The sequence below is a fragment of the Lepidochelys kempii genome, chromosome 11 (assembly GCF_965140265.1).
Source record: "Lepidochelys kempii isolate rLepKem1 chromosome 11, rLepKem1.hap2, whole genome shotgun sequence".
NCBI classification, from domain to species: domain Eukaryota; kingdom Metazoa; phylum Chordata; order Testudines; family Cheloniidae; genus Lepidochelys; species Lepidochelys kempii.
In genome coordinates, this window is record NC_133266.1 from 55,922,760 (window position 1) to 55,938,131 (window position 15,372).

Consider the following 15,372-nt stretch of genomic DNA (forward strand, 5'->3'; position numbering starts at 1 on the left):
CCAAACTATGACTTGCTGCTCAAGTAGAAAAGGGTCAACAGTACAGATTGATGGGAGAACTATTTTCCAATAATTGTGGAAGGAAGAATTTACCTGGAATGGAATGGTTTCTGGAGCTATACACTGAAAAATTATGAATGGCCCTGTTTCTCTGATCACATGGCACTAACTGACATTATCTATTAACGTGTACATATGCACAACTTGTGACCTAAGCCTTGATGTAACAACTAAGAACCTTTTCTTAAGACTCTGGATGCAGAAGATAGAGCAAAAGGAAAAGTCTTGTACAGGAACTGTGAGCTCTCAGATACAAATGCTTTGTCTTTGTAATGCTGAAAAATTTGTTGGTTTGAAGGAAAACTTAATATGGGTTTCTTTGGAAGCTTCTTCTCCAGATTTTTTCCTTGGGTTAGGGTAATGCTAACCCTTGGAGTTAATAGTTACCAAAGGATTCCTATGCTGGCTTTCATGGTGAGAGTTGAGGCTTCCTGCTGTCTCAGCTCCTAATTTCTCTGTTTCCCCAAACTGCTCCCCTGCACATTTGGATGCACAAGATATCTGTTTAGGATGCCTGATTGCTATTCATGGGTGTAGCACAGCTTTCTTATAGCTATTAATTATTAGAAGCCATTGCTCTGGTCACAAATCACATCAATGATTTTACCAACGCAGAATCCAAGACATCTCACTCCAAGCAAGGATCATACTCCCTAGATGGTGACAGGTTTCAGAGTGGTAGCCGTGTTAGTCTGTATCAGCAAAAAGAACAAGGAGTACTTGGTGCCACAGGTATTCCTCGTTCTTCTTACTCCCTAGATAATAAGCCACCACTTGCTTGCCACCAAGCAGGGTTCCCTTACCAAGTATATGAAAAACCTTTGCTCTGAATGGCTATATCTGAGGCCCTTGTTGAGACTTCCCATGGTGGAATCATGCTTTTGGGTGGGAGGTTGAGGCCCTAAGCCCAGCTTTCCAACTCAAAACCCTCGAAAAGGTTGGTGGCTTTTGGCAGCACAGCATAGTTCATCCTCACAAGCCCCATGCCCTGGCAGAGCGAAGATCAGTAGCTTGCAGTAGCAGGGCATAGCTCACCCTTCGAGGTTCCCAAAAAGCTATCTATAGCACCTCAAGGACTTGGTTCAATGTTTGCATGGCTTCTCTTCTGCTGGGATGAGGAGCAGAGAGACCCCACTCGAGCAGTGCTGTATTGGAGAAATCAGAGGGTTAGAGCCTCAATATTCCAGTGCTTCCTCAGCTGATGAGTGGCAGCAAAGATTCAGGAACTGAAATGAAGCCATTACTGCAAGAAAATTAATTAAAATTAAAAAATTATAAAACCAAGTGGTTGGTAGAAACTGAACTGTCAATTGGTTCCACCACCAGAAGTAGAAATTCTGGTGACCTGAGTTGATGGGCAGAGCTTAGTCCTGGAGCAACAACAATGGAATGCCTCTGAATTTCACAGGTAGGAGGTATTGTTACCCATTCATAATGAATGAGAGAATCTGTGCAACAGAAATGATACCATATAGTCTTAAACAAAGATTACTTAAGAATGGGCGTCCCCATTTTGTTTTGTAATCCTCACCTTTTTGACAAACCGATATTCATAAATTGTTCCTTCTGTAGGAAACGGAACTGTGAAGTTCTTTGATGATAGTTGATCAATACCACTCAGCAATTTATATTTTTCTCTTGTTTCCTCACTAATTGGTCCACCAAGTAGTTCTCGCACGATCTTGTCAAATTTTAGTCGATCATCCTCCTTACAGCTAGCTCCTACAGACCAGATCAGTGAAAACAGGAAAATACCCTGGAGTGGGGGCAGGGAGAATATAAAGTAGCTCTTCAGTAGCTGTGTACTACAATATGCCTATCCTTTGCTCACTGAAATCAATGAGACCTTTGCCATTGATTGCAGTAAGAGCCGATTGGGCCAAATGTCTTAACATATAAATTAAACATATAATAAAAATATTATAGAAGTAATGAAATATGACAAGGAATATATTACACAGATATGACAGCTCAATCTGTGTTCTCTTGTGCTTTCCAGTACTTGAGAAAGCCTTTTATAGGAATGCAACATGTGATCTTATTTATTCATTGGTTTGTTCTTTTAAAACAGCAATTAATTTCTTTATTTGCTAAACACCAACAGCTCAACAGAAAATAAAGGAGCTTAGCCTTCTGACTCAATGAGCTTACATTGTTAAATAAATAATACAATATCAATATTTCACGAGATGACCTTCTATGGGCCCTATTCATCATTGCCTTACTTCCCCTTTGCATCAACTAAGGCCCCAATCCTGCAAACACTTAGAGATATGCTTAACTTTACTCCCATGATTTAAATCAATAGAACTACTCACAGCAGTAAAGTCAAGAGTAGGCATAATTGTTTGCAAGATTGGGCTTTCAGCAGGTGCAAAGGGGCTGGAGAGCAGGGTAAAGCCCCACTGGAAACATCCTTGGTGAAGAAGATCCCTGAATAGGAGAATGTTACACTTCTGTCCTGCATCAGCACCAGGCACTATAGATTTACCTGAAAGCAGGGAAAACATTTTTTCAAGTTTTATTTTCAATATAAGACCACCCTATGTATAATGAAAATTCTTTTGTTGGTTAGTTAAGCTCACATTCAAGGATCAATCTATATCTATCATCAGGTGGACAAAAACACCCTTATGAATATACTGTCAAAAATAAGTTACCATTACAGCTGGTTAAAAAATATATTTTATTTTTTGTGAAAAATTTCAAATTTTCATCAACTTTTTTTGGATTTTGGAAAAAACCCTTTCACTTTTTTTATTTTGATTTTTCCATGAAAACCTGACAAATTTTGACAAGGACAGAAATTTTCTCATTACAATTTCCATTTTGTCAAAAGGCATTATTTGTTGTAAAAAAGTTTCAGTAAAAACATTTCAACCATCTCTAATTACTATGGCGTAATATTGATATCACACTGGGAAACTGGAGTTACTGTTCAAACTAATTGGTAATGAACAGTAAATGATAAGTTAAAACGTTTTCAAAAGATTCATCAGCATGACCACAAAAAAAAATGTGTGAACTACGGGCCACATCCTCAGCTGTCATAAATCAGCATAACTCCTTTGAAGTTAATGGAACTATGTTGATTTATATCAGCTGAGGGTTTTACCCTTTGTCTACTATAACAACTGCATCTGTGTAAGCAACAAATGAAGCTCTATGGCTAGGAAGGACCTCATGCCAAAATCTTCACTAATAGTGTCCAGCATCATAATCAAAACAATTTGTATCTTGCAAAATTGCTACTGTACAATCCATGTGTTTGGAGGTAGAGAATTAGTAATATTCACTGCACAGTGAAGCACAGAACTGAATAGTATATGAACAGGTTCTTATCTACTTATAGATACAATATCAACCTGCAGTTATATTTAGAATGTACTGAAAGCATGGAAAAGACACTGTGGTAGATAGTGGTGATGTAGGTTTGTTAGCAGGATTTGGGATTGAGGGGTGGTGTCTCCTTTCTGTACTGTCCATATGAGTATTATACCCACTCATCCCAAAGAATGCTTGCAAGGTTCTACTTTCTCTGCCTCCACCACCAAAGCAGAAGAAAGAAGTGCAGCAGATGGTCCTATTCCAGGAAAGATCCCCTTGTTATTTTATATACTTCTTTCTGTTTAAATCTCCAAACTTTTGGTTCCAGAGAAAGAAAAGGGAGAAAGAGTGAACTGCTCACTAATGTGTAACAATTGGCTTTAAAAGCCAAGAAATTACAAGGAAAGGAGAGAAAGCTAAACCAGTAATTATGTCTACATTGCAGGCTTATCCTGGGCTCACACCTGGGTTGTAGCCAACTCCCCTCCCCACCCCACCCAAACCGTCTTCATACAAAACCCTTATGCCTAGGCTCACATGTGCTTTGAACTGGGGCATAGGTTACAGCCCAGATTTTGCTTTAAGGTAGACTCTGAACACAAACTTTGAAATTCAAGATTAAGCTAATGTCTGGAAAGCAAAGCTCAGCTTTTGATAGTCCTCCAAGGCCACAGATCTTGGCCTGCATTTTCCTGCCCTTCTACCTATTCACTTCCCACTTGTCTCCCATACACTGTAAGCTATCTGCTGCTTTATATACAGTGTTTAACCCTTCATTCCACATGGTCTGCTCTATTTCTGCAGTATTCAGCTCACCTCAGCCAAACAGTCCTAGAAACTTCCATCTCAGCTTGCTGCTAGCTGGCCAGAAGATCATACCAGGGTTCTGGTTAACCTCTGGTGTGACTAAGCAAAGAACATGAGTTTGGGAGATGTACTCCAAATCATAAATTCATAGATATTTAGGTCAGAAGGGACCATTATGATCATCTAGTCTGACCTCCTGCACAACGCAGGCCACAGAATTTCACCCACTCCTGCAAAAAACCTCACACCTATATCTGTGCTATTGAAGTCCTCAAATCATAGTTTAAAGACTTCAAGGAGCAGAGAATCCTCCAGCATTGTATCATTGGTATAAAAACATCTCAAAGAGGTTTGCTGAGGTGAGGATCAAGCGGACCATTGTACAGTGCAGGGATCACATTAAAAACCTAAATATGGCCTACCACAAGGCAAAGGATGGGAACTGCAAGTCTGGCAACTCCCCATCTACCTGCCCTTACTACAAGGAGTCTGACTGGGACTGTGGCAAGCACCCAAGTATAGAGCCAGATGCTACAAAACTTATTAACAATTTATTTCAGTAAATCAGACATGAAAGACTAAACTGTGTGTTAATTAAAAAAGTACCTAATAAGAAGGTAACAATTTTTCCCAGACAGAATTTATAGGATGTTTATTGTGATGACCAAAGATTGTTGATTTTATTGTTTATGGGTCCATTCCTGGCTGTGAAGTCCAATTTGGGACTTACCATTCCATGTGTTAAAAAGATGAATGTTGCCTACCTCAAGCCAAGAGAAAACATCACGTTCACTCATGGCTTTAATTTTGGCCTCATCAGCAAACTCATCCATCATGCAGTCCATGAGATTCATCAAGGATCGAACTAAGTTTGTGTCTGAAGTAGGAGACAATTCCTGAAATAACAGAAATGTTCTCTATGGCACGTGTATTTAACTAACTGAAAAGAATCCAGTGTACATTTATTTATTACTTCGTACAGACATGACAGTAATCCTCTATGGTTTATGTGCCAAAAACATGTACTAGAGCAAAATAAAAATATAAATGAAAAAAACCATTCACAGGACAGAATTTCTAATATACATGATCTAATCTATACACTCAAATTTGTTTTGCTTCTCATAAAAGCATTCTTTATCCTACCTTTGTACATTTTCTAATGAACTCAATAGTAAGTGGAACCATTCTGTCAAACAAGCCTACTATAAATTCTTTATGCATAGAGCTGACTCCAGGTGGCATTAGATTTAGCCAAGACACCATCAGTGGTCTCCAGCCTAACGTGTGAGGCTCCATGTAGATCATGCCACATCTAGAAACCTATTTAAAAAAAAAAAAGGATATCTGTTACCTTGTGTGATCGCTGTAGTTTTTCCTGCTAAAAAGAGCCTTAAACAATATTAAATGTTGTCCTATCCAGATTCTGAGGTCATTAGAAATTGGAGACAATTATACTATGCTGAACATAAAGATACATACATACCCCTTATCTTGTCAGAGTGTGCTTTGGTGAACTCTGAGGAAAAATTCAAACACAACTTCACCAGTGACTGGCCTGGTGGGGAAAGTGGGAGTATTCTCTTCTTCAACTGATTTAGACCACAATAATCAAGTTACAGCAGAGCATAAGTCGACAACTAGTAGTACCCAGCCTGCCCTCTCATTGACTTAAAATTGAATAAAAGATCAACAACGTTCCTGATTATTCCAGATATCCTGTTGTGCTTCCAATATTATACAAGTTACAGCTGATTGCACTTGCAGACTGCCCTGAGAAGGAAGCTCACACCTTCCCCTGCTATCCATCTGGCAGGTGCAGTTAGATAGTGAGCCAGAGGTCCATTGATCTTTGGTTTTACCAGAATTTGCCTGGTGGTTAATTTAAAGATTTGCTTCAAGGCTGTTTCTTTTTCCTTGTCAGAAATTCAAAAGGGCCTGAATGCTCTAGGTATGCTTTAAGGGACGTACATAACTTATCTCAGATAACATTCTTTGTCATTATCAACAATTTAAGAGTAATGACTACAACATGTTTTTGTTTTTTAAAGTTGCATAAACACAAACTGTCACATAGGACATTGTAAATGCAAAGAAATTGGAAAAGAAGCTCCTTCACAATATTAACTTGCCACGAAGCTTCAGAATAATAGACTATATTTGATAACCACTCTTTCAAAAATGGATACTTACAGTAGCAGGGGAAGCAACTTCTAAATCCATTGGTTCAAAAATAAGACTCATTTGCTGTGACATCTGAATGATCTCTCCACTCATGAGACATAGTTTCTTGTTATCATCCAGCACAGTATTCATATTCTCAATCCATACTGCATCTACTGGTCCATCAAAAATCAACCATTTCCTGTCTGGTGTCTGGTTTACAGAAAATATTTCAAAAGAATATTTAGCCAAGTAAATTCGGAATATTTTAGATCTAATATATTTCCATAAATCATATTTCTCTGAAAATGTGCTGAGAGCAAGGCTGTTACATTCAGAATTTATTTTTGGAAAATGAACAAAACATATGAATATTATCTAGTCTTAAAACTCTTATAAACATATACTATGGTGATCCTTAAAAGCTTGCTATCTGTAGGCCACATTCTGCCACTCTTACGCAGGCTGCACAGTATATTATTCCTCAAGTAGTATCACTGATACAGATTCTGATATTTTTGTTCATGATGAGCAGCATCTTGAAATCAATTGGACTACTAATAGAGTATGTTCCTACTCAGCATGAGTAAGAAGATTCCAGTCTTAGTCCCATTGACACCTGTGTGTACTTGAGGAGTAAGGTATATTCAATATGACTAAGTGTGCAGAATCCTGCCCATAGTAAGATACTACACAACATGTGTAAATAACCATCAGCAGTATTCAGGGTATTTCCCATGGGAAGTATTGGGAAGTACAAAGGGCCCACTTCTACAAACACTTACGCGTGTGTAACTGACTCACGTGAGCAGTTCCATCAACTTCAGTAAGTTACTAATGTGCTTCTGATGTGCTTAAGTTTATACAGGATCAGAAGCTAATAGGGCAGATATCTGAGGTAACCTGCTCTTCATGTGCCTGACCCACCTCTCATTGTAGTCAAGGCAAAGATCATGAAGCTGTTTCCACTGAGTCAATAGCAACACTCTCATTTACTTCAGTAGTGTAGGGGCAGGGATACCACGTATAAGACTTAAATATTCTTTGGAATACAAATGACCATATAAAACATCTATTAACATTCCTAAACATCAGAGTTACTCTTTAGGAACAGTTTCCTCCTAATCACTACACAGGTGTGCACTAAGGGAAATGATGCAAGGAGCCTCCCACAGGAGTACTACAGAAGGAGCACAAGAAATACTTGCTAGGAATGTGCAGAACCAGGCCAAATTGCAGTCCTTGCACTCAGTTCTTACAGGGGAGCACAAACTGCTCCTTCCAGCGTGATCAATGAGGTCACAGGTCCATGTCTGACTGCTCAGGGTGTACTAGGCTGCCATAAAGGTGTGTTGCAATAGTTGTCTCATTACAAGTTGTGCATACAAGGCACAATCAAGCCCCTACACATCAATATTGTATGTCTATCATAGAATTATTTTTACATAGATCACAAAATACATTAATCTTGTGTATACCAAGGAAGAAGCAAATGATCTAAAGCTCACTGCCAGGATGCCATCCGACCATTCATGTGAGACTGGATCAAATTGTCCATACAGCTGCCCCATGGTTATAGACTTGGGATTTATAACAGTGATCTGAACCTTGTTTTCCTCCATCAGCCCCTAGATACACAAAAATAAAATGTATTTAATTTATACAGAGTTTAATTTATAGTGTCATCTATTTTATTTTGGTTTCTCCTATTTTATATAATTACATCGTAAAACTCCTAGTACTGGGGCCAAGAAGGACAAGAACTAATCTGTGCAAACTGAACTTTAAAGATGATCTGAAAATATTTTAAAGAAAAATACCCTAACTGTATGATAAGGAGCTGGAGGTCAAATTTTGTAACTAAACAATATCCTGATAAATGAAATGTAAAGAATGGCAGTACTGTCCAGTGAATGTGGCACTAGATTGTGAGTTGGATGATCTGGGTTCTATTTCCACACCAACTGTGTGGTCTTGGACAAGTCCCTTCACCTCGTTGTGCCCCAGTTTCCCCATCTCTAAAATGGGAATAATGATGCCTTCCTTTGTAAAGTGTTTTGAGATCAACAGATGAAAATCACTACGTAAGTGCTAAGCACTATTGTTATTTAAAGCATATAAGGAGCTCTAATTTTATTTCTGGTTAACTGAAGTTGATCCTTTTCTTCTGTCTCTGACATGATTTAACATTTTATCCTACATGTATCTTATAGTTCTGAAGTGATAAGAAACCACTGTTCCATAGGAATGCATGGCAACCAAAAGTGACAACTCCCATCAGTTTGTCTGAGCACAGTCACGCTAGAACCTGATAATATAGAAAACATGCATCGCACTGTGCTTCCTCTGGGAAAAATTCTGTCTTAATTCTTTCTGGAAGTGAACGCTATTCCTCATTCCAAAAGCAGCACAACAGTATCAATTTCAGGATATCTTTATGAATCAGGAGTCAGGAATTCATTCATTCATGTTTAAGTGTTTTAACAGCCCTCCCCCTATGGAGAAGACATATCTTTCATTGGTTATGTTCCCTCTGTGAACTGCAAAATCTGGGAATTTTTATTATACTGTTTCAAAGGAAAGCCAACTCTTTCTGAAAGGATTTATGTTACAGCTCCCCTCCTTTCTTACAAGCAGTCTGTATTGGATTATAACTTAACCATGTCATGCTTTTTTTTAAATTTCCCAAAGAGAGAGTTGGGGAACACTGTAGTAAGTCAGTCAACCCAGGCTTTTAAGTTCATCTAAGCCAGTGGTGTTCAAACTTTTCCAGTCATGCCCCCTTATCATTAACAGAATCTGTCTGCACACACCCCCTCCCCGCCCCATTACAACACAGCCAAGGCTTCCTCAGCAGCAGAGCTTGGGCTGAAGGCAGAGCTGGGAGTGGAACTGGGGATGGAGGAGGAGCTGGGGCTAGAGGCAGTGCTGGGCTGGGGTTAGAGAGGGAATGAGAGCAGAGCTGGGGAGGAGTGGAGCTGGGGCTGGGAGTAAAGTGGGGGCGGGGTGGAGTGGGACGGGGGACAGATCTGGCCTGGAGGTGGAGCTGGGCCTGGAGGCAGAGCAGAACTGGGGGCTGAACAGGATTGGAGTCAGAGCTGGTTTGGGGGCAGAGCAGGGCCCCACTAGACCTTCCCAAAGTTTCTCCATGCCCCTTAGAGGGGTCCACCCCACAGTTTGGGGATCACTGCTCTAAGCAAAACAAAAGAGCACACTCATCATATCTATGAGAGGCTTCACTCATATCTATGAGAATATCAAAAATGAAACAGTAACAAAATATGATGTCAGTTCTAGAATTTAACTATAACCACATAATATGGCCAATTCTATCCTTGTCTAATATTATAATAAATAATTTAAAAATATATAAATAAAATAAATAAATAAATACAAATAAAATGCTGAAGCAACTAAGTTTGGGTCGGGACTTCAGAATGACAAATTCCTTACCTGATCATTTTCTATTAGCAGCTTCCCTTCTAATTCACCAATTAAATCATCAATTCAAGCCAATCAGAATAGTTCTTCCAAAGATGTAGAAATATTCCAGTTTTTTATTAGCATTAAAAACACAACTTAAATTTATATTGACTAGCCTTAAAGCAATTATGCATGTAAGTCTCTCTTTCAAGAAAATTTTCAATTTGTATTCCAGTCATTTACCAGCTACCAGGGTGAGATGGTTGAGAAAGGAAGCTGCTAATAGAAAGAAAATTATCAAGAAAGAAAGTTCTTATTCTGCTTTATAGTTTCTCTCCTTATTCATCACAAATAGTGTGACAGACCCAGGCCAGTTGAGTACGGCGGAGTAGTCCTGTTGGTATCCAGGAAGTGGGTGGGCGGTAAAGCGGCCCTCACCTCCTGAAGTACGCGTCGGGGAGTACAAGATCTGGAGAGCCCCATGCACTGAGTGAGCGTCAGAGGATCCAGCCAGTCTCCCCAGTCGTAGTCCAGGAGGTCTCCGACTCTGGTGACTTCTGCCCGGACCAACCTCTGGCGCACCAAGGGGGACTCCGCCCCTGCACATGGAGCTGGGGGTTGTGTAGCAGGGGCTCCACGAGGAGATCCGCCCCCTTGGCGGTCGCCACTGACCTGGTGGCCGAAACCAGTTTCCAGGTTCGGAGGAGTCCCTGGTAGAAGACTGGCAGCCCAGAGAGGTTTCGCAGAAGACCCCTCGGATGGAGATAAAGGAGCTACCAGTCGTATCAGAGCCCTCTGAAGTGGTGCAGGAAGGCGTGCGCAAGTACGCTCCTTGCCGGACTACCTGCACCATAAAAGAGTCTCTGCAGGGCCTGGAGGAGTAAGACGTGGACCTGGGTGCGCAGGCACTTCAGGCCCTGTCCTCCCTCCTCCAGGGGCAGGTGACCCAGTAGAGTCCTGGCCAGAAGAACTCCAGAACCAACTTCTGGAGGTTGGCCAGGAAAACCAGGACTGGGACCAGGGTGTTGAGCTGGAGCCAAAGCATGGACAGGACTAGCTGATTGAACACCAGACACCAGTGCCCTCCCTCGGAGGGAGAAGCACTGGAGTAGTCCTGCCCATCTCCGGAGCCGCTCTACCACCCTGCCCTCTAAACCTTTCCAGTTCTCCAGCGGAGACGAATGCGTGGCAGAAAAGTAAATGCCAAGATAGAGCAGCGGACCCGCACTCCACCGGTGGCCTGAAGCACAGGTGGGAGGGAGTTCGCCTGCCACCTGTCCCCGACCACCAAGCCATATTTATGACAGCCCCCCTTTTTTTCTCCAGGGCATAGAAGAAGTGAGAGCCATGATTCATCTCCCGAAGGAGGCGAATGCGGGATTGAACAAAGGCACCCCAGGCCCGATGGTCCTTGAGGGCCCGGAGCTCCTTCCGCTTCTCCTGGCATGCTCCACATAGGAATGGATCCTCGGGTCTGGTGGCCAGACGCCTCTCTAGCTCTAAGACCTCCCGTTCCAACTGCTCAGGACAGGGGACCACGAATGCCTCGGAGCATGCAGGGAGTTCAGGTGGCAAGGGGGCAGGAGGGGTTCCATCGGGGGGGCCCCCCAGGGAGGGACTGCGGAAGCGTGTCAGTGCTACCCTCCATTGCTGCCACGCCATCCCCAGCCAGCTCTAGCAGATGGGATGCACCCGGGGGCAAGGCAGAAGGCTTGATGTCGGTGGCCCCATTCCTGGTCTTTCAGGGGGCCTCCGCATCAGATGGAAGGAGCAGAGCTCGAGCCTTCCACTTGCCCTGCTTCCCCTGTATTTGGACTCAGCCCTCCATGGCATCATCTGTGGGCTGGCCAGAAGGGGTCAGGGGGCAAGGGCGATGGCATGGAAACACGGGGAGGTAGTGGTGGGGCAGCACGAGGGAGGGAAGATTCCCCCTGGGGCAGGCCCCCTCCCACGCCCGGCGGTAATCCCGCCACACCCTCCTCCATAGGCCCCGCCAGGCTGCATGCAGTGGTGGCGGGGCTCTCCCAGTTGTCTGGGCGCACTGGGGGATGTATCCCCAGGGCCCAAGCAGAAGCAGTGGTGGGCTGGGAAGGAGGAGGGGTGGCTCCAGGCGCCAGGCAGCCAGGGGCACCGGAGATGACAGGGCCAGTGCCCTGCCAGGGCTTGGGGGTCCCGGACGCTCCTCCGTGCCGGGCCAAGGGGCAGTCCCTCCAGACGTGCCCCCTCGCCTGGCAGCAGTAGCATCAGGCCTCCCCCATAGAGTAATGCACCCAGTAGCAGGCCCCCTGGTAGGGGATCAGAAAGGACCCCTCGAGCACCTCTCCATCACATGCCACCGGCAGCAGTTGAAGCTGCACCTGCCAGCAGAACAAGAGGACGTGACAGAGGGCGGGATCTTTGCAGCCCAGGGAGAGAGGGCTGACAACTGACAGCGGTTTCCCTAGGGCAGAGAGGGCGGATAATAGGGCAGCATTAGGGAGAAACGGAGGGACGGAGGTCAGGACCAACGGGACACCCAGGTCCTCCAGCGTCTCCAGACCCCCCCACCGCCTCCTGGGTGGCAGCCTCCAATGCCAGGAAGAAGACCACTTTCCCATACATTTTGGAGGCTGCCACGACAGCCGTAGGCCCCACCACCCTCGCCAACACCCACATGTAGATCTCCATGTGGGGCGAGGCGAGCACGTGGAGGCAACAGACACCGTGCTTCCTCGTCAAGGTGGGGAAGGGACCCCAGCTGCCCGAGATGATAGCAGAGGCGGTGGCCAGGAGAGATGATGTAGCAGCAGGCGGGGGAGCCACTGCCACCTGGGCATATGCCCTGGGGGCCGGGAGAGGGGCACCCACAGAGCTGGTGGATGGAGCAACAGGAAGGGACGCCGTGGCCGGTGGCAAGGCTGTGACAGACGGGGCAGTCCCTGCCATGGAGGGCCTAGCCTTCTTGGTGGGGCCCTTACCCTTCTTTTCTCCCTGGCCTTTCGCGCCGGCTGGGGGGCTCCCCCAGAATCGGAAGGGGCAAGGGACATGGCAGTAGTGGAGTTCACCCCGTTGTCCACCGCTGCTGGTGCCCCAGCGGGGGCGGTAGCTGGTGGTTTGGCAGCGGCGGTTGAGGTGGGAGCCACAGGGGATGGGGGGGGCAGGTGGAGGAGGGGCAGTGGGGGCTGCCCGAGGGGTCTCACCCACCTTGTCCCCTGCCATAATGAGCAGGGATGGAGAAGAAACACCGGGGGGAGGGTAGTAGGGAAAGGGGAAGCAGGTCGACCACTCCTCCTGGCTAGGCTACAGGCAGGGGAGGAGGGCGCCAGAAGGGGGGGATGGATGGGGGGGGGGGCTATCAAGGACTTGGGGGATTCAGTCACCAACACAGGATGGGATTCCGGCTCCTCTAGCTGCACTGGGGCGGGCTATAATAGCATTGGGGGGTGCAGTGAGACAGGGGTTCAAACTGAAACAAGGGAGGGGTCGCAGTCAACCCACATAAATATACAAGGCAGGTAAATTTGGATGGGGTAGAAACCATGGTACTCATAGACTCAGGGAGTACTATCACCCTAATTTTGGGTAAACTAGTGAAGAACAGCCAGTTAATGCAGACTAAGCATACAGGGGTAACCTGTATCCATAGGACTGTTACTACCCCATCATACCAGTGAAAATTGAAATTCAGGGAAATGCCACCGGGGTGAAAGCAGGGGTAGTCCCAAACTTCCCATACCCCATGCTCATAGGTAGAGATTTCCCCAGGTTTGGAAACTTGCTCCCACCAGAGGGATTGGAGGGAGAGGAGCTCCCCAAACTTCGGGAGGCTTCCACGGCAGAATGTCACCTCCCATTTTTCACAGAAATGTCCCAGGAACTATTCCCTGTCCCGGGGAAAGGCAGGAAGACCAAGAGAGAAAAAAGGCCAGCCAAGGCCTTCTGCTACAGGGACAGAGGGCCACCTGTGTAGACTGACGTACACAGGCAACCGAAGGGGAGGGCCCTGAGATGGAGGAGGGGTCAGAGACTGGTTCCAACCCCAACCTCATGGAACCGGCCGAGAGGGTGGAGACAGATCCCTCAGAGTATGTGCTTGTCATCCTAGACTATGCAACCAGGTACCCAGAAGCTGTCTCCTTATGAAACACAGCCTCCAAGAGCATTGCCAAAGAACTAGTGGCAATCTTTGCCCCGGTAGGGCTACCAAAAGACATCCTCTCAGACCAGGGAACACCGTTCATGTCCAAGCTGATGAAGGACCTGTGTTCCCTGCTCCATGTCCAGACACTGCGGACCTCGGTTTACCACCCACAAACCGATGGTCCAGTGGAAAGATTTAACCAGACCCTCAAGGTCATGATAAGAAAGGTGGTAAGCAAGGATGGGAAAGATTGGGACAACCTACTACTGTACCTCATGTTTGTCATCCGTCAGGTCCCCCAAGCTTCTACCGGATTTTCCCCCTTTGAGCTGTTGTATGGACACAACCCCCGAGGCATCCTAGACGTAGCCAAGGAGATTTGGGAGGAGAACACAGTGAGGGGAAGAACGTAACAGAGCATGTGTTACGGATGAAGGACACATAGCACCTAGAGAAGGCCCAAGAGGCCCAGCAAACCTACTACAACCGTCAAGCCAAGGTTCAACAGTTTCAATCCGACGACCAAGTAATGGTACTGGTAGCCACCGCTGAAAGTAAGCTGTTGGCCCAGTGGCCAGGGCCCTACAAAATAGTTGAACCCGTAGGGGAAGTAAATTACAAGGTGCGACAACAGGGACGTTGAAAACTGGAGCAGATATACCATGTCAACCTTCTGAAACCCTGGCATGCCTGAGAGGTGTGCACAGTGGTTCGAGAAGACCTGCACTCAGGGAACAGGTGAGGGTGTCTCCCAATCTAACGACAGCCCAGAAGAAAGAGGTAACTGAGATGATCGCCCAATATCAAGACGTATTCTTAACAAAGCCAGGTTGCACAATCGGGACATATCACCACATCATCACGAACCCTGGGGCCAGAGACTGTGGGAGTTCTGTCACCAACCTCCTTGCTGGCTAATGATGAAAAGGGCTCAGTAGATTGTAACCCTGGGCCTAGAAAGAGAAGGGCTACATAGAGGGTCGCAGTGAGCCTCTGACGCTAGCATAAACCGCCTGGAAGTGTGGGATCCACAGGGACAAAGTTGGAACAGGGAACTGCGGCCGATGGGAGCTTCGGTGGAGGTACCCTCAGGCAAAGGCAGTGCACAGAGACCTCTGTCCCCCCTCTCCCGGAGGCCGCAGGGATGTAGTGCCAGCCGCTTCCAGGAGTGGCGTGGGGCCAGGACAGGCAGGGAGCCTGCCTGTTAGCCCCACTGCTCACCGCTGCCACCCTGAAGCTGCTCAAGGTAAGCGGCGTCAGGCCGGAGCCTGCACCCTGAACTCCTCCTGCATCCCGCAACCCAACCCCCTGACCTAAGCCCCCTGCTCCACCCCTCCTGCACCCCCTCTGCATTCCAAGCCCCTGCCCTGAGCCCCCAGATGCACCCCGCACCCCTCCTGCACCAAACCCCCTGCTACACCCCTCCTGCACCTCAACCCTGTGCCCTGAGCCCCCTGCTGCACCCCGCACCA

The 15,372-nt window shown here is 45.9% G+C and overlaps 1 protein-coding gene across 12 annotated transcripts in view; it reads right to left on the reverse strand.

Moving 5' to 3' along the window:
• DNAH7 (dynein axonemal heavy chain 7) overlaps window positions 1-15,372 on the reverse strand; it is a 270,100-nt gene that overhangs the window by 142,994 nt on the left and 111,734 nt on the right. For all 12 annotated transcript variants that reach the window (XR_012154342.1, XM_073306229.1, XM_073306230.1 and 9 more), the window contains 5 exons: window positions 7,836-7,985; window positions 6,388-6,570; window positions 5,341-5,517; window positions 4,959-5,090; window positions 1,592-1,816 (listed from right to left, as the gene is read on the reverse strand). Coding sequence is in view for 11 of the 12 variants with exons in the window: in XM_073306229.1 (XP_073162330.1) it covers window positions 1,592-1,816; window positions 4,959-5,090; window positions 5,341-5,517; window positions 6,388-6,570; window positions 7,836-7,985 (867 nt within the window). In the remaining variant the exon portion in view is untranslated. The remainder of the gene's footprint in view (window positions 1-1,591; window positions 1,817-4,958; window positions 5,091-5,340; window positions 5,518-6,387; window positions 6,571-7,835; window positions 7,986-15,372) is intronic.